The sequence below is a fragment of the Euleptes europaea genome, chromosome 2, assembly GCF_029931775.1.
Source record: "Euleptes europaea isolate rEulEur1 chromosome 2, rEulEur1.hap1, whole genome shotgun sequence".
Classification (NCBI taxonomy): Eukaryota; Metazoa; Chordata; class Lepidosauria; order Squamata; family Sphaerodactylidae; genus Euleptes; species Euleptes europaea.
This window is the reverse complement of record NC_079313.1, coordinates 107920977-107943781: the sequence shown is the minus strand read 5'-3', so window position 1 is coordinate 107943781 and position 22805 is coordinate 107920977. Positions and strand designations below refer to the sequence as shown.

At 45.0% G+C, this 22805-nt stretch overlaps 1 protein-coding gene across 2 annotated transcripts in view; it reads left to right on the top strand.

Annotated features, from left to right (window-relative positions):
• Positions 1 to 2017: 2017 nt before the first annotated feature.
• DLGAP4 (DLG associated protein 4) overlaps positions 2018 to 22805 on the top strand; it is a 122532-nt gene continuing 101744 nt past the window's right edge. The window contains exons 1-2 of one of the 2 annotated variants that reach the window (XM_056845351.1): positions 2018 to 3063; positions 20622 to 20839. In XM_056845351.1, the coding sequence (XP_056701329.1) occupies positions 2110 to 3063; positions 20622 to 20839 (1172 nt within the window). In that variant the 5' untranslated portion in view covers positions 2018 to 2109. The remainder of the gene's footprint in view (positions 3064 to 20621; positions 20840 to 22805) is intronic. The other variant, XM_056845352.1, reaches the window with a different exon arrangement.

Genomic DNA, 22805 nt, shown 5'->3' with positions numbered 1-22805 from the left:
CCTACCCCAGGCCTACATAACTTGTGACCCTGGAAGATATTCAAGCTGGGCAGATGATCAAGATCATTTCCTGCTTCTGATGATGGTGGCCAAGAAACCAAAGCTTCTAAAGAAAGCAGGCATAAAAATGCAATAATGCACCTGGTTATCCTGACTATTTCCGCAAAGGATGAAAGAATCCCTTTGCTGCAGGGTAGGAGCTAATTGCCTGCAGCAATCAGGAAGGAAGATCTGATGGCTATTATCTTAGCATGAATAGCCGCAAATGCTCTTACTAATGTGGGATTGTGCGCAGAGGACTCTGTGTTCTTTCTCTCCTATATGCATATTTATGGGCAGATCCATATGGATGTTCCAGAGCCCAAACGCATGATTGATGTTCCTGAATTGTCCTTGACCTTTCTGCTTGTCCAATCAGCTTTGCTGTGGGGGAAATCACGGCCCATTGCTATGCTGCCCCGACTGCTTACTCCACCGAGTCACTTGCCTCATCTCTATGCAAGTTCTTGTTTGCATCCTTATCATTATCATCGCAGTGAATCGGACCACTTCTCGCAGCTGCTTGCTTCTAAACTCTGGAGCACCTAATGTACAATAGCGTGATGAGGAATGGAAAAGGAGCCAAGCCAAAGCAGTTGGCAAGCCAGAATGTATACGAATGCAAATGAAAGGATAACGTTGCCTTTCATATTTCTGCAAGCCATTATCAAGGCACAGCCCTTTCATGCTCTGCTAGATAAGGCTGTAATAGGAGGCTAAATGCAGGCTTGCAAAATGTATAGGCAAAATAATCTCTTAATGTCAAGAACAAATCCATAAGAAAAAAAGAAAGAAAGAGAAACTGGACCCATTCATACATGTTGTTTTTTTCAGATGGATTTGTGGTTTTACATTTACTTAGCCCCATTCATTTTTGTTTGATTAATCAGCTTAAATCTTAAGCGTTTTGCACTTAACTGGGTATGAATCAGGGTTTCTTTCTTATAGTCTCCTTCCATCTGTATCCCAAACTAGCTCTTATTATCAACCATTCAGTTTTCCTGCGGAGAATGATTAATCTATGTTGATTCGGGCTGATTCTAGAACTCTCGTCTATTTATAAGATTGTTGTGAGGGGTTTAGAAGGATGCAACTCTATTAGGATGGAGCTATGTATATAGACTTCTAGCCTGAAGGCTAGATTTGATGAAACAATAAAGTATAAACGTGTGTTGGGGAGGTGAGTTTGTGTTGGCATATATATGCATGTGTATTAGTGTTTTAGTAAACATCTCCTCTCACAGCAAATCTTCTGGAAATCTCTGGAAATCTTTCTTTCTCTATTTTCACTGATTTGAATCCATGGTTTTATATGCCCTCAAGCAAACTGCAAAACATTTTCACATTCCTAGTCTATTATTTATTTGTTTATGGATTTATAACCCTCTCTATCCCAGCCAAACCCAGGCTCAAAGCGGCTCACATCATAAAACATCATATCGCAATACAATTCACACTATAACAATATACAATAAATACAATTTAACAGATAAAAACCACAGTTCTAAAAACTAACTGTAAAATCCGATGGCGCCCATTGACACAAGGGTCAGCAGCCAGCTTGGAGAAGAAACAATCAAAAACACCTAAACCAACTCAGAACAACAAATCAGGTAGGGGAAGGGAGGCCAGGCTAGATGGAAACCATTGCTGCCCTCAACTATAGGCTTGGTGGGAAATGAGTCAATTTTACATGAGAACAACTGAAAACATGGAGGTCAACTGACTATGCTAGAGAAATCCAGAAGATTCACTGTGAGATTCCAAGGAGAGATAGATAGTACCAACATGGAGCAACATAGACATGTTGTGTTTTGAACTGAATGTTCCAGTCCCTGGAGTCTCTCATGGAACCCTAATGTCTGCTTATTCTCTCCGGGCCATTAGTGTGTATTAGAAGGTTGGGTGCAAAGATCCTGAAAAAGCATTTGTCCATCGGTCACTAATCTCTCTGTCTTTCTTTACTGGCTCTAGGGAAATCTCGCAAAGGAGAGAGAGTGACCAAGGAACTGGATCGACAGACCCTTAGCATCCTCCTCCTGAAGCAATGCTCTAGGAAACACTAGCACCATGAAGGGCTTAGGAGATAACAGAAGCCGCCATCTCTCTGATAATCTGGACTCCCCTCAAGAATCTCTTTATGCCAGCCAGGACAAGAATCCTTATCTTCTCAGCCCCACAGAATCCTACACCATGGATCCTCGGTTCCCCACTCCCAACTCCCTTCATAGTGACTGTCTCCTTCCACTCAACAACCAGATTTCCAACAGCAGCACATTTCCACGGATCCATTACAATTCCCACTTTGAGGTGCCTGACGAGAGCCCCTTTCCAAGCCATGCGCAAGCCACCAAGATCAACAGGCTCCCTGCCAACCTGCTAGACCAGTTTGAGAAACAGCTTCCTATCCACCGAGATGGCTTCAGCACCCTTCAGTTCCAGAGAAGCTCTGAAGCCAAACAACGGAGCGAGAGCCCTGGAAGGATCCGGCACTTGGTTCACTCTGTCCAAAAGCTTTTTGCTAAATCACAATCGCTGGAGGGTGCCTCCAAAGGTAGCATCAATGGCAAGAAAGGCACCGAGGACTCAAAGCAGAACCGCAGGAGCAAGAGTAAGGACAGGGCAAAAACGACTGAACCCAAGCGCCGGACCAGATCCAACATATCGGGATGGTGGAGCTCAGACGACAATCTCGATAGCGACACATGCAATTATCGTAACCCTATGGGCCTCATGACGCTTGGCCGGCAGCCTGATCATAGCCAGCCCAGGTACTTCATGCACGCTTACAACACCATTAGCGAACACATGCTGAAATCCTCCAAGAGCAATAATGACCTCAAGGTCACCCCTTGCACCAACATCCCCATCAACAGCGAGTCCAACTACATCAAAAGAGGCTCCTGGTCCACGCTCACACTCAGCCATGCCCGGGAGATGTGCCAAAAGGCTTCCGCTACCATCGACCGAGCTCTGCTGAAATCCAAGTCCTGCCATCAAGATTTAGCCTATCAGTACTTGCAGGTCAGTGCCGTGACTGGGTCTCCTTCCAATTATATGCATGTTCTGTACGGGGCAATCTTTTTCAGTGGGGTCAAGGCTGTTGTCTGCAGGAAGGTATCAGGATTGCACTAAATAAATAATTTACTCTAGGTGTGTGTCAGTTTAAGCTACCTGCCTAATTAGAAATAGGTTGGGTGGAGAAATTTACAATAGAAACTAATTTATTAAGGTTGGAATCTTGAAGAGATAATCTTGTCAGATTTTTTTTCACCTGAACCCAGATTATCATCATTCTGGCAGCTACTACTGAATTCTAACATTAACCATGGGGGCAACAGCTAATTTAGTGATGAGTCCGCATGACTCATTGAGACCAATGGAAAGGGACTGAGACACAATTAACATATGTTCCATTGATTTCAACGGTGTGTAATCATAACTAGCTGAATTGTGCTGATTAAATGGGAAGGGTTGTGGCATTGGTCCATTAATGAAGCTTTGCTAAAAGACGGGCTCATCAGACTTGAGTTTCTCAGACTTGGGTTTCTGTTTCACAACGGAAAGGCCTGTTTCAATCAAGCATGAATACTAATCTTTGCAACTTCACATCATTGTATTACTCTATACAGGTTGATATGCAAATTACCTGATCCACACAAAGGACCACTTCCCTGTGGTCATACAAGAACACGTTCCTATGCTATGTATAGGGTTGTATAGGGTTCCTATGCTATATATAGGGTATTAACTGGAGATCTCCTGCTATTACAACTGATCTCCAACTGATAGATATCAGTTCACCTGGAAAAAATGGCCACTTTGGCAATTGGATTCTATGGCATTGAAGTCCCTCCCCAAACCCCACCCTCCTCAGGCTCTGCCCTAAAAACCTTCCGCCGGAGGCAAAGAGGGACCTGGCAACCCTAGCTATGTATCAGGGCTACATAATGCAACAAAGAGGGAAGCAGCTCAATGCACAATTGGCCCCGCCCACCCAATGAATTAAATTTCAAATGTAATGTTATACCACATGAGAAGTCCAAAGGGCATAAATGCACTGGAGAAATGGGAAGATCAACAACCAGATTGCAGTGCAGAAGTTGCATATCTTTTATGGTTGTGTTGGGGTCGGGCCATGATTCAGTGGCAGGACATCTATTTTGAATGCCGAAGGCCCCTGGTTCAATCACCGCCATCTCCAGTTGAAAGGATCAAGTAGCAGGTGATGTGGAAAACCTCTGTTTGAGACCTTAGAGAGCTGCTGCCAGTCAGAGTACTGAGCTTAATAGACTCAGCAGTCTGACTGCTTCCTATGTTCAAAAAGAGCCTTGTTTTGTTTTTAAGCCAGGCAGTTTGTCATGTTGTAAGGCTGCCAGGGGATGAGAAAAGCTGCACTTGAAGGAATTTCTCTTCAACACAACTTTTAAAAAGAAAGAAGCCTCATCTTCTGTTGTATGTGTTCATACTTATGGAGTTTTAAACCCATTTGAACACCAGTTCCCGCTAACAACATAATGATATGCTACACTGGATATGTAGGAGTTGCTGAAAACAGTCAATTGTTTTCAATTCCCTTCTTCCCCCTTCATAATACAGTGGATATCACAATAGAGTGCCCTTTTTTGCCTTCATTCCATATTGTCCCTGCCACTTGCAAGTGGCAGGGAACTGCACAACATGGTGAAACAGGTAAGTTGAACATATGAATGGAGTTGCCAACCTTCAGGTGTGGGCTGGAGATCTCCCATTATTTCAATTCATCTCCAACCAATGGAGATCAGTTCCCTTGGAGAAAATGGCTGCTTTGGAGGGTGGACACTATGGAATTGTACCTTGCTGAAGTTCCTCCCCTCCCCCAACCCCACCCTTCCCAGGCTCCACCCCTCAAAATCTCCAGGTATTTCCCTACCTGGAGCTGGCAAGCCTACATATGAAGCTGCCTTGCACTGAATCAGACCTTTGGTCCATTAAAGTCAGTATTGTCTCCTCAGACTGGTATTGGCTTTCCAGAGGTAGAGGTCTCTTACTTCACCTGCTACCCACTTTCTAACGGGAGATGCCAGGGTTTGAACCTGGGACTTTCTGCATGTCAAGGAAATGCTCTACCACTGAGCCAGGGCCCCTCATACAAGTTGCCCTAGACATTACATGGGTGGATGGGAATTAAACACACAGTAGTCATTTTCAGCAGCAGCCATGCATTTAAGCCTAGGGTGGGGCAAGGGAAACCCATTCAAGCCTCCCAAATGAAATAGTGTTTTTGCAAGATAGGTATTTGAATTATAGGGGCAAGAATCATTTCCATTTCCTTTTAAGGTACAGCAGAGGTCAAGTCACCTTGGCTGCACAGACAGGCATTGCATTACAGTGACTGGACATGGTTAAGCAGATGCTGCCTCCTGGGCTAAGTCATACACATAAAACTGAGTTTGGTCCAGAAAATATCTATGACCCTTCCCTAATGAATACCTCTGCCTCCTTAGGCAGCCCTGTTCCTCAGTCTGAAAATCAATGAACCCATGGCAACTGGAAATGACTCCCTAGAAAGAAAGCCTTCACGGACTTTGGCTGTCAGTGTAACTTTATTGGAGAGTTTCAGTCTTCAAAACTGAATTAAAGGAAGTTATGTAAGTAGAAAGTGAAGGTACCACCGGAACAAACATTTAACAGGGCTCTAAAACAATTTTTCTCAAAGATGGTGGAGGAGCCGATGGTACCCATGGAATCTTTTCTGAGTCCTTAATTATACCCAATGGCTTTTTAAACAGAAAATGTGCTTGGGGGGGAATCAAACACTGTGTTTTCATTATGTGAGCATCCCTACTTCTCTAAGGAACACAAGAAAGGACTCCCCCCTACAAATGGAAAAAATATGTCATTTATCAAAGGCCAGTTACTTGAAGGGTGTGGGGGGGAAAGATGTATGGGCAACAACAGACATAATTATTGGGGGAAACTACTAGTTTATGTATGCTATGATTGCTTGCACACTAGCTATTTACATGATTGAGCAAACAATGTCAATTCCACAGTAAATGCCTAGTCTTGAAGTAACCATAAAACTCATTCCAGCATTCTTTTTGTAGTCCTTGTGCTCCCCCTTTTGTAGACCTCATTTAGGGTATTTTTTGCCTAAAATTAAGAACATACTTGTAGTGCTGTCGTGGATGGGCAAAGCACTGTAAAGAATTCTCAAGGCTACGGGCCTTTTGTTTCTCTGTTGCATAACCACTTCCCTTATTTGTTTAATTAGTTATAATTAGTTACTTCCTATTCACTCAAGGTGGCTGGAGCATTCCTCAATTGGCCCCTAACCGTCAGGCTTTGTTTGTACAGGAGACAGTTTAATAACTGCAGTTTCTTTGCAGCCAATGGAACTGTTCATTCGTTATCTTTTTCATTTGGTTAATTATATGCTTACAAAATTATGACCATAAAAATAAAAGAACAATTAATGAGCAGTCACTTTAGCCACAAAGGGAAAAACAGTAAAATCTCCTCTCCCCCCGCAAAGAAACAAGGGCCTTAATTAAGGCTTGGTTCAGCCACCAAGAATGAACATGAAGTATCCAGTTCAAATCCCACTTCAGGGAATTTGAATAGGGTTTCCCCCCACTCCCAGCAAATCATCATCTCATGGTCTTCCTCCCTATCTCCCATTTCAGTATGAAGATTACAAAATTCCCCTAAGGATTACTGAGAAAATTTATGGGGAATGCACTGAACTCTGTAAACTAAAATGTAATATTTGTTGTTCTTGTCGTTGTTCAGTTCTGATGTGGCTTGCTTCACCAGCCTATTTAAGGAGAATAGGCTATTTACAATCGAACCATTAGACCAATATAAGAACATATAATGATCTGAAATGGGTATATAAAACAATGATTATCATAATTTTAACAGGGTTGTCATGGATGGTTGATTCCTAGCTTCTGTAGTGATGAACTATGGGGAAACATTTTGTTTCCAAATACTTGAAGATGCCAAATCCCCCCAACGAGGCCCTGAGCCTGCTTACATTAGCTGGTGACAAAAGGCAACTGGCCAAATTCTTGAAGTGCACAATAATTTTTTTTATTATATTTTTACTCCATCCTTCCTCCAAGAAGTGTGGTTCTCCCCACCCCCTTAACCTCGCAACAACCAAGCTGAGACAGTAACTGCTCCCAAGGTATCCACTGAGCTTCATGGCTTCGTGAGGATTTGAACATCAATCTCCCAGATGCTAGCCTTACCACCTCCCAGTGTTAATTTCCCTTGTCTACCTCTCTAGGATAAGCGCTTCGATAATAGAACTGGGTCAATATATATGTTCTCAATGTGGATAATTCTGACTGTGGTTCCCACAGTAGTCGGTATCTGTATACACTACTTGCCCAACATGCTTGTGTGTGTAAAGTGTCCTCAAGTCGCAGCCAACTTATGGTGATCCCAGCAACGGGCTTTCAAGGCAAGTGAGAAGCAAAGGTGGTTTGTCATTGACTTCCTCAGCAGAGTCTTCCTTCATAATCTCCCTTCCAAGCACCGATGTTGCTTAGCTTCTGAGATCTGATGAGATTGTGCTATACTCTGCTGCCTTCCCTCCCCACAATATACTTAGATATAAGCAAAAAGCTATACACAAAAGCAAATGGATTTACCTATAGTTTACTCCACTTTTGACAATGGATCAGGGCTAATGGAAAGGGCATGCTAAGACATTTTAGAAGGACACAGAAAGGAAACACTTTTTGTCTCGGGTACCAGTAATGTCCCAAGATCCAGTATGGTGTTCTATCCCAGTATGTGTAGGGTTGTCAGCTCTGGGTTGGGAAATACCTGGGGATTTTGGGGGATGGAGCCTGAGGAGGGCAGGGCTTGGGGAGGGGAGGGACTTCAATGGGGTATAATGCCATAGCAGCCATGTTCTCCAGGTGAACTGATCTCTGTCATAGGGATACCAGCCTCCAGGTGGGACTTGGGGATCCCCTGGAATTATAGTTCATCTCCAGACTACAGAGGTCAGTTCCCCTGGCAAAAATGGATGCTTTGGAGGGGGTGGACTCTGTAGCATTGTACCCCACTGAGGTTCCTGCCCTTGCCAGGCTCCATCCCAAAATCTCCTGGAGTTTCCCAACCTGGATCTGGCAACCCTGCCCCCCATCCCCCGCCAGGGGCTAGGGGGGACCTGGCAACCCTACTCTGTCACCTGGAGCTCAGTTGTAATAGCAGGAAATCTCCAGCCACCACCTGGAGGTTTTAGTTATCAGCCCAACAATTCCTTAGTCCAGCAATTCCTTTTAGCCTCTTCCTACACCCAACACTGTCTGTGTGCACATTTGCATACAGTAAAGCAGTTAAGTGGGTCAATGTAGTGCCTGTATTATTTTTCTTCCTCTGTGGAAGTCATTGATTTTTAGACTCCCTGAAAATCCAGGATCACCAGCTTTGGGGAGTTAGATGTAAGTTTGATGCCTTGCCAAGGAATCAGATGAAAGCATTTGGGGCATACTGTGGTCCATGTCCTTTCCCCAGTCAACAGGAAATTTAAGAAACTCTTTGCCTACTTTTCTTTGAAATGAATACACGGCATCTTCACAGAAGTCTGTTTATTTTACAATGGACAGACTGAGAAACAGCTATAGGGGAGCAACTGGAAGTACTTTCCATATGCCAGCTGCCAGGCATTTCAACAGCAGGGCCCAGTGTCTGGCTTACCTTTCAAGCAGAGGGTGCACTGCAGCTTTCACCTAGTAAAATCACATAACTTGAGGAGCCAGTAGGCAATTTGGAGGTCGAACTACTCACAGACTATCTGAAATGCTATGGTAACTCCTGCCTGCCTGCCTGCCTGCCTGCCTGCTGGCTACCAGCCCTGACACCAAGAAACATCATTCCAGGACTTCAAAATCCAGTAAAATCCAGTAAAAAGGTAACGGTAAAGGTCCCCTGGGCAAGCACCGGGTCATTCCTGACCCATGGGGTGACGTCATATCCTGATGTTTACTAGGCAGAATTTGTTTTACAGGGTGGTTTGCCAATGCCTTCCCCAGTCATCTTCCCTTTACCCCCAGCAAGCTGGGTACTCATTTTACCGACCTCGGAAGGATGGAAGGCTGAGTCAACCTTGAGCCGGCTTCCTGAAACCGACTCCCATCGGGATCGAACTCAGGTCACTCTTCTTTCCCACCACCACCTGTAATCCAAAATGGGACAGTCCCACAACGATTGATTTTGGAGGGACATTCATTATATTTAAATCCAGTATGCACACAAAAAACTCTCTCTCTTTTTTCTAACTCATGCAGGGAGAATAGAAGGTACTCTTCCCCAGTGTCAGCTAAAGCCTTGTCCGTGTCCTCCCCGCCCCACTCCAAAAAATCCCTTTACATTTCATTCAGCTGAGCAGACACATTGAAGGGATCCTTGTTCACTGGGCAGTTCACTTTCACTTCAACTGCTCAGGGCCAATGTCACTGCTTACAGACAGATACGGTTTGATCATTCCAACACGTTTTCCAAGCCCACAACAATGTAGTCTTGCCAGTTTTCCCCAGTATTGATACTCTCCTGAAATCTTTCAGATATTGGACACATGTGAATCTTAGTTATATACCGAGAGATAAATTTCTAACTTCTGTGGTGGCATATCCTTTGGTTATTCTGAACCATATTTTCCCTCTTCAAGGGATCCTTTTTGATATCCCTTCATTGTACTATAATTGAATTCCTGTGGGCTGGGGCTGGAGATCGGGAAATGCCTTGTTGCAGAATTGTCTCTATTTTACCAAGTGGAAGTGGCAAGGGGTAACACTCTTTTTTATATGGTGTTCAGTAACACCAGAGTGGGGGAGTACACAGCCTTCAGATACTTGGAAATTTTATTTGTTTTTAGGGGAAAGAGTCTAACGGGATTTCCCACCACCTATAATCCAAAATGGGACAGTCCCAGAATGACTGATTTTGGAGGGACATTCATTATATTTAGAACTGTATCATTCTGGAATCAGTATAAAAAGCCATACAGTTGCCAGGTGATTAAACCATGAAGCAAGAATGATGAGCAGCGTCCTGTCAAGAGACAATACTGTGATCCAGGATAAAAGGAGCAGAAAGAAAGGGACACGTCCCCAGTTGACTCGCCTCCTCTACCAAGGACATGAGCAGAAATCGAATAGACACCATCATGTCTGCTCTTATGTTTCATGGCTTTTGGATTTACAACTAGTGCCACATGCGCATCCCACCATAGCAGCTGGGAAAATAGCACAGTGTCTGAAATGACATTTCCCTGCTTCCCAAGGGATTTCTGTGCCCTGAGCAGTCATCTAGAAACCAGGGGCATAAACACAGCGCCATGGTTGTGCATTTCAGGAATAGTGATTAAAACTAGAAACGAATAGGAGGGGCATTGCCAAGACTGAGGCTCACAGCTCAGCCATGCCAGAGGTCAAGGGTATTTAGGGTTTGCAGACTTCCAAAATAATAAGCCAAGGATCAGAAGCCGACTACAGATGTTTTGAATTCTAAGATTTGTTTTATTTCTATACCTCGTCTTTTGGCAGCCTATCTGACTTCTAGGTGGGTAAACACTGGAAGGACTTTCCAGTCCCCCCCCCCCAATGATGTAGAATAGAAATCTAAAAGGTACAGTACAAGCTGTAGTTTGTCAGAGTTTTAGCAGCTGGAAGTTAGTTATGAAACATAAACTGTGAACAGTGAGAAATGTGGTGCTGACTGCACCATGAGAGATAATTGGACTTTAGGAGCAACCTATATGTGATGCTGGGGAAGTATGATAGATGCTCCAACTGGTAATTTAGCTGCAAAGAGTAGTCTGGAAGGCTGGGCTGATATGGATCCTGGCCAAGGCCCTGCATTGTTTTCCCAATCAAAAATAACCCTCCCAGCTGCCTTCAGCCCACAAACAGGATAAAAAGTCAAGCACAATACAGATAAGTGGGGTTGCCAACCTCCAGGTGATGGCCACTATTACAACTGATCCCCAGGTGGCAAAGATCAGTTCCCCTGGAGAATATCGCCACTTTGGAAGGTGGGCTCTATGGCATTATACCCCCCCATTGAAGTCCCTCCACTTCCCAAACCTTACCGTCCTCAGGCTCCACCCCCAAAATCTCCAGGTATTTCCCAACCCGGAACTAGCAACCCTACAGATAAGAGTTTTATTTCTACCAGTCCCTAAAGCAGCCCTAGGGGTGCAGAATGTTCAGTTATGGGAAAGATTCAGAGACGGCTGTCAGCCAACAGTTGCCAACCTCCAAGTGGGGCCAGTATGACACCCTGCCCCTTTATTGCTCCCAGGGGGGTTCCAGCTGTGGCCTGGCAACCCTACTTCTAGTAGGGTTGCCAGCTCCGGGTTGGGAAATACCTGGAGATTTTGGGGGTGGAGCCTGAGGACGGTGCGGTTTAGGGAGGGGAAGGACTTCAATACCATAGAATCCAATTGCCAAAGCAGCCATTTACTCCAGTGGAACTGTTTTCTATTGCCTGGAGATCAGTTGTAATAGCGGAAGATCTCCAGCTAGTACCTGGAGGTTGGCAACCCCAGTTTTAGGGCACAGAGTGGTAAGCTGCAGTACTGCAGTCCAAGCTCTGCTCACGACCTGAGTTCAATCCCGACGGAAGTCGGTTTCAGGTAGCCGGCCCAAGGTAGACTCAGCCTTCCATCCTTCCAAGGTCGGTCAAATGAGTACCCAGCTTGCTGGGAGTAAAGGGAAGATGACTGGGGGAGGCCCTGGCAAACCACCCCGTAAACAAAGTCTGCCTAGTAAACGTTGGGATGTGACGTCACCCCATGGGTCAGGAATGACCCGGTGCTCGCACAGGGGACCTTAACCTTTACCTTAACACTTCAGACTACAGCTGGGGAAGGCTCACATAGTTGAGAGCTCCCTCACACAAAAGAATTTCCTCCACAGAGAAACCAGACCAGTCAGGGAATGCAGAGTGGGTTAGTTAGAGCCCTCCTCTTTGACTTGCTAAATTTATATTTCCAGACTCATGCTGGTCCAATTCAGATCGGTACTGAATAGCGCACATGGAGTTATTGTTTGTTCCACTGGGTAAACTTAAGTGTAGCCATCAGTCTATGTAAGTTTCCCCAGTGGGACAATTAATGACTCCTCAAGCCTATTTCAGGGCTGGAAAGCAGCATGGAAGGGAAGGCTTAAGTTCCTATTTCCCATGGTCCTGACCCAAATTGGGCCCACACATACCTGAGACTTCAGTTTTGAGTACAAAACTCCCAGTGAACATCTGATCTTATCTGTAGCATACGAATTGGCCCTCAGTCAGTGGGCACCCTCGGATATAGGCCCTACATGAGCTAGGGTTGCCAACCTCCAGGCTAGACCTGGAGATCTCTCAGAATTACAATTGATCTCCAGACTACAGATATCAGTTCCCCTAGAGAAAATGGCTGCTTTGGAGGGTGGATTTTATGGCATATGCACTGAGGTCCCTCCCATAATAACCTGCTGGAACAGACCAGTGGTCCGTCTCCCTTCCCCAAACCCTGCCCATCCCATTCTCCACTGCCAAATCTCCAGGAATTCCCGAGTTGGCAACCCTAACATGGGCACTTGGGAACTTGGCCCTTAAGTTAATAATAATGGAATCCTGTTTTGGTTTTTTGTCATTTCAAGGTGACTTACCATAGCCCCAGGGTACCCTTATAATCATGCACCATAAATTTCCCACTACAGACACGAAGGAAATAAATGTAAATGCAGGGTGCTTGAAGGATGCTCTTTCTCTGTTTTCTATACTCTTTGCTGCTGGTCAGGCTGGAAACAATCTCTAGAGCTTATGGAGCCAAACTGTTCCTATGCAAAGCCCTCAGACTGAAGTAGCTGAACCCAGCAACACCCTAGAGAGGGAAATGATGGGGCTCCATTTTTCAGTATTATTCGTGATGTTCCAGGAAAAGGAACAATCCTGAGACACAGTTAGCAAACCGAGTCTTGCAGCATTATCTGTCTGTCAGTCTTATCTTAATGGATGTCTGCTGCATAAAAGTATCTTTTTGCATGAAACCAATAAACAGGAAAATTCCCTAAAATTAGGGTTGCCATTTTCCATGCGGCAGCTGGAGATCTCCCAGAATTACCACTGGTCTCCAGGTTACAGAGATCAGTTCCCCTTGAGAAACTGGCAGCATTAGAAGGGGAACACTGTGGCATCTGAGGTCCCTCCCTTCCTTAAACCCCGCCCTCCCCAGGCTCCACCCCCAAAATCTCCAGGTATTTTCCAACCCAGAGCTGGCAACCGGACCCAAAGATACACTGAGAGACTTCTTAAGAGTCAGCTGCTCTGGGCCTTGCACTGGCAGAGGGGAAGGGAGTTCTTCCTTCCGCCAACCGGGGAAGCATTCTTCATCCTAGGTTTGGGAGGGATGTGAGAAATGAATCAAAAAGCCTAGGAGCTTTCCCGCAACCAGAGGTGTCAGATGCAATTACTCTGTCAAACAAGTGCAAAACATTTCGTACAAGTCTCACAAGGAGCAGGCGGCGGGTATTCACTTTGGGGCTTGAGTGACGCAGAAGCACGCCTTGATTCGCCAGCCTCGGTTCCTTGTCATCCTCCGGGGATGAGATAAAATTGATGGGACCAACTAAAGCTGTGACCGCTTGAGCCAATGAGAACTCCCAGCCAGCATTTGTTTTATTTATGAACTCTCCCAAGTGGAGATTATACAGAAGTGAGATGTTATCAAAATAGTGCTTTTTCTCATTTGGAGCTTTTGATTGCTTAGGTCTCAGTAGAAAGGGGGTGTCAGACAGTTCCCGCTGCCTTGATAACTGAATCTGCAAGATCATGCCTATGGCATGACTGGTACCCCCTGTTACCCTGGTGTGCTTACAACCCGGCCATATGCGTTCTCCTACCTATCCCCCCCTTGCCTTAATGAATGTTCCTCCCAAGATAGCCAAACAGCCAATCAGGAACAAAGCAATACCCATTTACAATGCAATCCTAAACAGAGTTACATCCTTGTAAGCCCACTGACTTCAATAGATTTAAAAGAGTATCATCTGTTTAGGATTGCAGTGTTCGCTCAGTTACTGTCTGCTGCTTGGAAGCTTGGTTCAGCCACAGTATATGCAAGGAAGAGAAGAAGTAAAATCTTTCCTCCAAAGTAAGACTAAGGCATAATTAAATCATATGGAAAGAAAGAACAAAGCCTTCCTAAACCATCCGGTTAGTAGAAGGCAGCACCAAGGGCCTTTCAATAGCCAAATGAAATACAATATGTGGTTTGACAGGAGGCCAGCTTTGCGTCTTTATTTCCTCCTATTGTCTGCTTGCTACCTGCCAGTGTTGCTACCTGAACATGAATTTTACCTTCTTTACCATCTCTTACAACTGGATAATGCAAATTCAGAAAAAAAGGCATCCAGCAAAACTGTTTTATTCATGGAATGCATGCTTGAACTGCCTCTGTATCCAGCATGTGGTAGCCGCTGCATTCCTGGTATGCAGCATGCATCTAACTGAATTTTTGAGTTGTGCATGCACCTTGAAGTAAAAAGCATATGAAAGTGGTTGGCACTATCTTGCAGGGTGTGTTTTATAAGACTGTGTGGCAGTGTTTTGATCTCCCCAGTCCCCCGCCCCCAGCAAAAATGTCCAACCCCTCAAAAAGTGTGAGCTTTTTGCTTCCATTTGAGAGACTGCCTGCTCTCTCCTCTCAGACAGACAAGCAGAGTTGTCGGATGCTAGATTCCACAGCACACTTATACTGAATCAGACCCTTGGACCATCAACGTCAGTATTGTTTACTCAAACTGGCAGCAGCTCTCCTGTGTTTCAGGTCTTCCACATCATGTATTACTTGATCCTATTAATTGGAGATGCTGAGGATTGAACTTGGGACCTTCTGCATCCCAAGCAGATGCTCTGCCGCTGAGCCATGTTCCCTCCTTGAGCAAGACTAGAGCTAGTGCTGCTTTTTCCATTGAGTGGGTTTGCCCTGTTCTTTTTCCCTTCACTTTTTCAGCCTTCTTGTAAATTAATGATCTCTTCCTTAATTATTGCTTCTGATCTTGATTATCATGCCTTATTGATTCTTCAAGTGTAAGCCACTGAAATACCTGCCTGTCAGATTCTTTTCATTCCTGAGCTTTGCTCTGCATTCATAGTGGATTGTTACAGAGAGGCAGCCCTTCCCTCGCTTAAAAACAGAGCTTCATTAACTGTTATGCTAAATACACCACAGAGTAGGGACCCAGCTCAATTAGGGCCCCTGCTGCTGTCGTTTAATTATTTAGGGTCCCCCAGTGTGAGATGTATGCTCATCTTTTCCCCAGCCCCAAGATTCTTTGAAATTCCCTGTAACTCCGAATGTACCGCTGGTTCCCTCATCATAAAGCTGGCCAGCAATGGCCGTGGCCCCAGCTTGAGGTAAATGTAAACCAATGGTAGTTTGGTCAGCAGGGTGAGTGAAGTATTCTGTGCTCTGCAGAGCGTTTGGGCCACAAGGAAGAAGACAATGAACAAAAATGAGTGGAAATGACTAAATGATATAGTATGTAATTGTGTCTGCTGGCTTTTTTATGTGAATGCCAGTAGATGCAGGACAGCATGTCTGCGCCTCAGACATGCCTCTCTCTGATCCTCCTCCCTCCCTCCCCCATCCTTTCAACTGACCATGTTTAACCATCTGTTTTCTTTCTGAAAAGTTAACCTCACCTTTTAGGTGAAGCCTTGCAGATTAGAGTCACAGACCTGCAATCTATCTGTCTGTCGATCCTGACCTAGATAGCCCCAGAGTAGCCTGATCTCATCAGATCTTAGAAGCTAAGCAGGGTCAGCCCTGGTTAGTATTTGGATGGGAGACCATCAAGTCACTTGGAGTTCCAAGTCAATGGCAAACCACCTGTGGCTCAGTGGCAGACCCTCTGCTAGGCATGCAGAAGGTCCCAGGTTCAATCCCTGGCATCTCCAGCTAAAGGAACCAGGCAAGCAGGTGATGTGAAAGACCTCTGCCTGAGACCCTGGAGAGCTGCTGCTGGTCTGAGTAGACAATACTGAGTAGACAATACTGACCTTGATGGACCAAGAGTCTGATTCAGTATAAGGCAGCTTCCTGTGTTCGTGTGTGTTCACCTTCAAACATCTCTTGCCCTGAAAACCCAATGGGGTTGCCATTAGTCAGCTGTGACTTGACAGCACAGAAAATCTACCTACACACTTTACTGGTCTCTCAATCACGCAAGACTGAACCTGGCTACATAATCGCAGCTACTTCTGTGTATGCCCTGCAACCACAAGGTGGATTTTCCACTCAGCAGCATTTCCCTTTCTGTTGATGCTCTGTTTGTTCTGGTGATCAGCGAATGCCACTGGCATATTTATGCTAGTGAGGGCATCCTGTGCAGCATTCAGAAGTCTCACACACACACGTGCAATAAATGTGCCAACCCACTCATTACCCACTCATTACCCTAGGATGGAAATAATAGGTACGGTAAATAATAACTTCTTCCAAAACGTACATTTCATTAGCTGAATAATCCTCATAGCTCTCTGTTTTCGCACAGTGGATCGGTCAGTCAGGCATTCACTGAAAGCATAGAATTCATAGCAAGGCTTTTGAAAGAATGCAGCAGAAAACGACAGGTCGGTTCAAAGCCTTTGGCTTGTATGCAAGGCTATTTCCCTCCTATGGATGCATCCAGGACTCTGGAGTGGAATTAAATATCTGCAGCAAAGTCCATGCCATCTAATAGATGTGAGCACTGAGCTGGATGGCCCAGGCTAGCCTGATCTCGTCAGATCAGCAGGGTCAGCCCTGGTTAGTATTTGGATGGGAGACCACCAAGGAAGTCCAGGGTTGCTGTGCAGAGGAAGGGACTGGCAAACCACCTCTGTTAGTCTCTTGCCATGAAAACCCCAAAAAGGGGTCGCCATAAGTCGGCTGCGACTTGAGGGCACTTTACATACACACACCATAGATGTGAACAGAATTGCACAAATCCAGATAGGAGCTTGCAAACGTTCCACTCAGTGACAAAGATGATCAGGGGTCTGGAGACCAAGCCCTGGGAGGAAAGGCTGAGGGACTTGGTGATGTTTCGTGTGAGGAGGTTGAAGGGGGATATGATTGCTCTCTTTAAGTATTTGAAAGGCTGTCACTTAGAGGAAGACAGGGAGATGTTCCTGGGTGAGTGCTAGAGCGTAGTCCCGGTGCTATGCTGGTGCTTCTGGGTTGCACCGGAAATGACATCATCTTGCAGTGCCAAAGATCATCCACCTTTTTGCTGGCCTGCTATTGCCTGTCGGCCAGATGAGTGTCAGCGAGTATCAGCAACAATCTCCACTCACTGCTGAATAAACCTGAAACTTCTGTTGTCTTTTTCATTCTTTATTTTTTTAAGGTGTCCGCTTGAGAATATTTAGGTGCACACCTAAGAAGTGTAGCACACGAAGCAACCCAAACTCAGTTGTAGCAAATAGTTGGTGGTGAGGGGGGAAATTGTCTATATCCTTTGGGGTTAGGGTTGCCAACCTCCAGGTGGCAGCTAAAGATCTCCTGCTGTTACAGCTGATCTCCAGCCGATCGAGATCACTTCACCTGGAGAAAATGGCCACTTTGGCAATTGGACTCTATGGCATTGAAGTCCCTCCCCTCCCCAAACCCCACCCTCCTCAGGCTCTGCCCCAAAAATCTCCCGCCGGTGGTGAAGAGGGACCTGGCAACCCTTTGTTAGGAGCTGCCTTTCCTCCCAAAGCAGGTAGTTTTTCCTGATGTCAAGATAACAAGTTGAAGCAAAGATAGTCCAAAAGACAGTGGCGTGTGTGTGTGTGTGTGTGTGTGTGTGATATCTCATCTCCAGTCAGACGTGACTGCAAGGCAGCTAGCGTTAAAGTGCTTTCAGAAGGCTTGTGTCTCCTTCATTAGGAAAGGTCAAAGCCAATCACCCTAGTGGTGATTTGCAGAGAACAAAACATAGGAATGTGATTAGGGTAATCTGACACTGGAACCTTTTTTTGGCTTTCCGCAAGAATCGGCAGAAGGCAGAGCAATCCCCATGACCCCATGATGAACTCCCCACTACTGCCAGTGTCTCATCCCCTCTAGAGGCAAATGCACTGCAGGACACCAGGGAGATGAATGAAAGGCACGGCCTTGGATTTGTTTCTGTACGCTGGCACTGGCGTAGTGGCCAGATCTCGCATCTGAAGGGCTGTGAGCAATATGAAGGAAAGGAAAGGAAAGGAGGAAAGGAGGAAGAAAGAAAGAAAGAAAGAAAGAAAGAAAGAAAGAAAGAAAGAAAGAAAGAAAGAAAGAAAGAAAGAAAGAAAGAAAGAAAGAAAGAAAGAAAGAAAGAATCTGACTAGCCACAGACCTGGAATCAAACCTAAAATGAGTAGATTTATAGCACATCCTGTGCTGTGCCCTCATCCAGGCCTCTTTATATTAGTGATCTGTCTCCAAGACAAGAGAACAATTACCTTTCTTTTAAAGTCAGTAGCAGTTGGGGGCAGGGGACCAGATCAGATTGAGGCTGCAGCAGTAAGCTAAAGCGTTTCCCCTGCTTTAGATCTCCACCCTCCTCTCCAGTGCTGCTTTGTGCCTCATGGGGAAAACGTGTATAAATTGGGAGAACAGGAATGAGAGAAGAGTTAAACGTCTGTCCCCCAAGCACCATGACCCAAATCTCATTCATGGCTTCCACAATTCCTGTTAGCTTTTAAAAAAATTAAAAGTGGGAGATCTGACCACAGACTTCCCACCATCATATGAAGGTGGCTTGAAGGAATATGTCCACAAAAATATAGAGGCACTCATAGATATTACAGTGCTCACAGTAGGTGATTATTGTGGGTCAATAGAACTAGCTCAAAAGAAGGTTCTGGTTCATGTGATTTATAGCATTCGCTGCCACAAGACATGGTGATGACACTAGGGGGGTTACCGCACTTGTATTCCCAGTGATGTATTATGAGTTTGAAAATGTTGTAAAAAATACTGTTCGCACTTTCTATGTATTCCCACCAATGTATTAAGAGTTTGAAAACATTATAAAAAATACTGTTCGCACTTTGTTTGGCCCCTTTAGCTGTGAAGATGTCTTCCAACCATTTATAAGTTGTGGTATCCAAAAACCCTTTTAAAGCGATGTTTTTTATAACATTTTCAAACTCTTAATACATCGCTGGGAATACAAAGTGCGGTAACCCCCTAGGTTTCAGATGGCTTTAAAGGGGAATTGTACAAACGCATCTGTTACGGCTGTTGCTCATGAAAGCAAAATGGAACTTCCATGTTCAGAGGCAGTCTACATCTGATTATCAGATGCATAACAAGGGAAGTTTCTGTTGCCTCCTTGTCCTCCTCTTAAGCTTTGTAGAAACATCCAGATGGTCACTCTTGGAAACAGAGTTCCAAACTAGATGGGCCTTAATTCTTATGCTATTAAGGTGTGTAAAGGTGGGGAAAGAGAGCCATTATTACACGGTAGAAACTTTAGCAATTTTAGAAAAGGATTCCAGAGGGGCAGCTGCATTTTTCTGCTGCAGCAACGGTGCCATGACTTCTGTTTGGTTTAGTAAGGGAGAGTCTTTGAGTTGGTATATTTTTATTTTTGTGTATCAGTGTTTGAGATGGTCACTTGACAGCTCCACAAAGTAAGAATGGGCATTTGCTGGCACCTGAGAGAAGGAAAGCTATGGGTTGGATCCAGGCAAACATTTCTGTGGGTGCAAAGATTTCTGCCCATGAAGCATGATTATTCTGCCTCCCCCCCGCCAACATTCTAAAATGCCCTCCCAAATCCTGAACCATTTCAGGCTGCTCTAGGAAGCAGGGGGGAGCAGGAAAACCACAGTACATAGCAAAAAATCTGAATCCATTCTTTTTCTTGACAAAGGCAATGAAATCCCATGTTGGTGCATGTAGAGGGATGAGCTATATCAAAGCCGTGGAGGATGGCAACAGTGAAGATTCATAAACCAGCCCCATGTGTTAGGAAAATGAGAGAATTTTATATCATTTAATAAAAGCATTTTTTTACTTAATTTCTCAGCACAACAGGCAGGACTCACTAACAAGTATCATAAAGGTTAAGAAGATAGACGATATGAGATGATGAAATTAGCAGTTTTAGAACCTAACTGATCGCCATGGGTGTCAGCAGGTTGCAGCAGACTTATGATGGCCCATTAGGGTTTTCAAGGCAAGAGGCTAACAAAGGTATTCCTTGGTGGTCTCCCATCCCAGTACTAACCAGGGCCGATCCTGCTTAGCTTCTGAGCTCTGATGAGATCAGGCTAGCCTGGGCCATCCAGCTCAGGGCAACTGATCGCCCTAGACTTCAGGAAGGAATAGTTTTTTACTAGCTTACTGTAATGTTAGTAATTGAGTAACTGTTACCTGAACGTTGTTTTTTTTTAATCTGTACTTTATCAGGATAAACTACTACAAGATACAGGTTAGTCGATGAACTGGTTTGATGTCCCACTCTACTAGGGTTTCTCCAATTTCCCATTCTTCCATCCTACTCCTAGGGTCCCCTCCTTCTTACCTTGCCATACACTATCACCATGCTGTTTTGTGTGTGTGTGTTTTTCTGCAGGTGCCTCAGGGAGACTGGAATAATACGCTGACGAGGGACAAAGACAATGAAATCCCATGTCGGCGCATGCGGAGTGGGAGCTATATCAAAGCCATGGGGGATGACGACAGTGAAGACTCAGAAACCAGCCCCAAGCCATCCCCGAAAACTGCAGCAAGGAGGCAGAGTTACCTCAAGGCCACTCAACAGTCGCTGAGTGAGCAGAGCACCACCCAGAGGTACTTCCACTAACAGGAAGCTCCGTAGCCAGTTGGTTCCGCCTGGTTTTCTGGTAACATTTCAAATGAGGCCTGAGCTGTATCCATAGGTACTAGCTGGAGATCTCCTGCTATTACAACTGATCTCCAGCTGATAGAGATCAGTTCACCTGGAGAAAATGGCTGCTTTGGCAATTGGACTCTATGGCATTGAAGTCCCTCCCCTCCCCAAACCCCGCCCTCCTCAGGCTCTGCCCCCAAAACCTCCCGCCGGTGGCAAAGAGGGTCCTGGCAACCCTATGTATCCATGAGCTCCTTTCCCATGTTAACTGAAGGGATGGTTAAGGGGAAGGGAATGGGCCCTTGGGATGTGTAGGCTGCAGTAGTAGCATGCTGTGAATAGAATCCTGAAATGAGGGACCACAAAATTCGCAGGTCATGAAGGGCCCTATCTATTTCTATTTAGCCCCCCGTTTATTAAGATTTCTTTATAAATTACTCTCAGTTTCTCAAGACTTTTCTAACAGCCAAAATGACTAGAAAGGTCTCTCTTACGTTAAAGAAGTGTGCATTTAATTTCTTTATCACCCACAGATGCTTTCCTAATGGCCATAAAAATAATAGTTTGTCATAGCAACCTGCATAGCAATACTTTTTAAAACTTCTAATGCTAGCCCTGAGATGAGTTCTTTTAAACTGCTGGTTTTCTTGACCACAGGCTGTTACCGCACTAGGTATTCCTAGTGATGAATTAAGAGTTTGGAAATGTTATAAAAAATACTGTTCACACTTTCTATGTATTCCCACCAATGTATTAAGAGTTTGAAACTGTTATAAAAAAATACTGTTCGCACTTTGTTTGGCCCCTTTAGCTGTGAAGACGTCTTCCAACAATTTTTTAGCCGTGGCATCCAAAAAACCTTTTAAAGCGATGTTTTTTATAACATTTCCAAACTCTTGATACATTGCTGGGAATACCTAGTGTGGTAACAGCCACAGTTAAGATGGAACAAGGGGCATCTTTTTTAGCTACTCTATCACCAAGAGACAAGCCAGGAGATTTGTTCCTATCCTTGTTCACTGAGTGAATTTGGGCCAGTCCCTATCTTCCAGCCTAACCTACCTCACAAAGTTGTTGTGAGGAGAAAACAAAGGGGAAGAGACCTACCCAGAGCTCCTTGGAGAAAGAGAGAGATAAAAATGCAAGACAGGTAGCTAACCCTGTTCCTCATATAAGAACATGAGAAAAGCCATGCTGAATCAGACCATGATCCATCAAGTCCAGCAGTCTGTTTATACAGTGGCCAACCAGGTGCCTCTAGGAAACCCACTAACAAGACAACTGCAGCAGCATTATCTTGCCTGTGTTCCAAAACACCTAATATAATAGGCATGCTCATCCGATCCAGGAGAGAATAGGTATGCATCATGACTAGTATCCATTTTGACACGAATACCCCTCTCCGTCTCCTCCATGAACATGTCCACTCCCATCTTAAAGCCTTCCAAATTGGCACCCATCACCACATCCTGGGACAGGGAGTTCCACAGTTTAACTATGCATTGTGTGAAGAAATACTTCTTTTTATCCGTTTTGAATCTCTTACCCTCCAGCTTCAGCAGATGACCCCACATTCTAGTATTAGTATATATTTAACAGATTTGTCAAACCCTATGGTATCTTGCATTGGGGTGTTCAGTGAGGAACCCTCCCACAGACCAAGGAGGTGGCATTCCTGGACAGAAGAGCAGCGGGTTCCTTTCTTGGGACCTATCTGCGTCAACGCCCAACCTTGTAGTAAAGCTGCAGGGCAGTGGTTAAGAGGCAGTAAGTAAAGGAATCCTGGCAGCCAGACCAGATGGGGTTTGCCAGACCTACGCCTGGCAGTCCTGGGAGTTTGGGGGGCATGGCATGGGGAGGGTTATTATTGTGGGACACAGTGACTCCTAGAAGTGATGCCTCCGCATTGTACAATGCTCTAGGAAT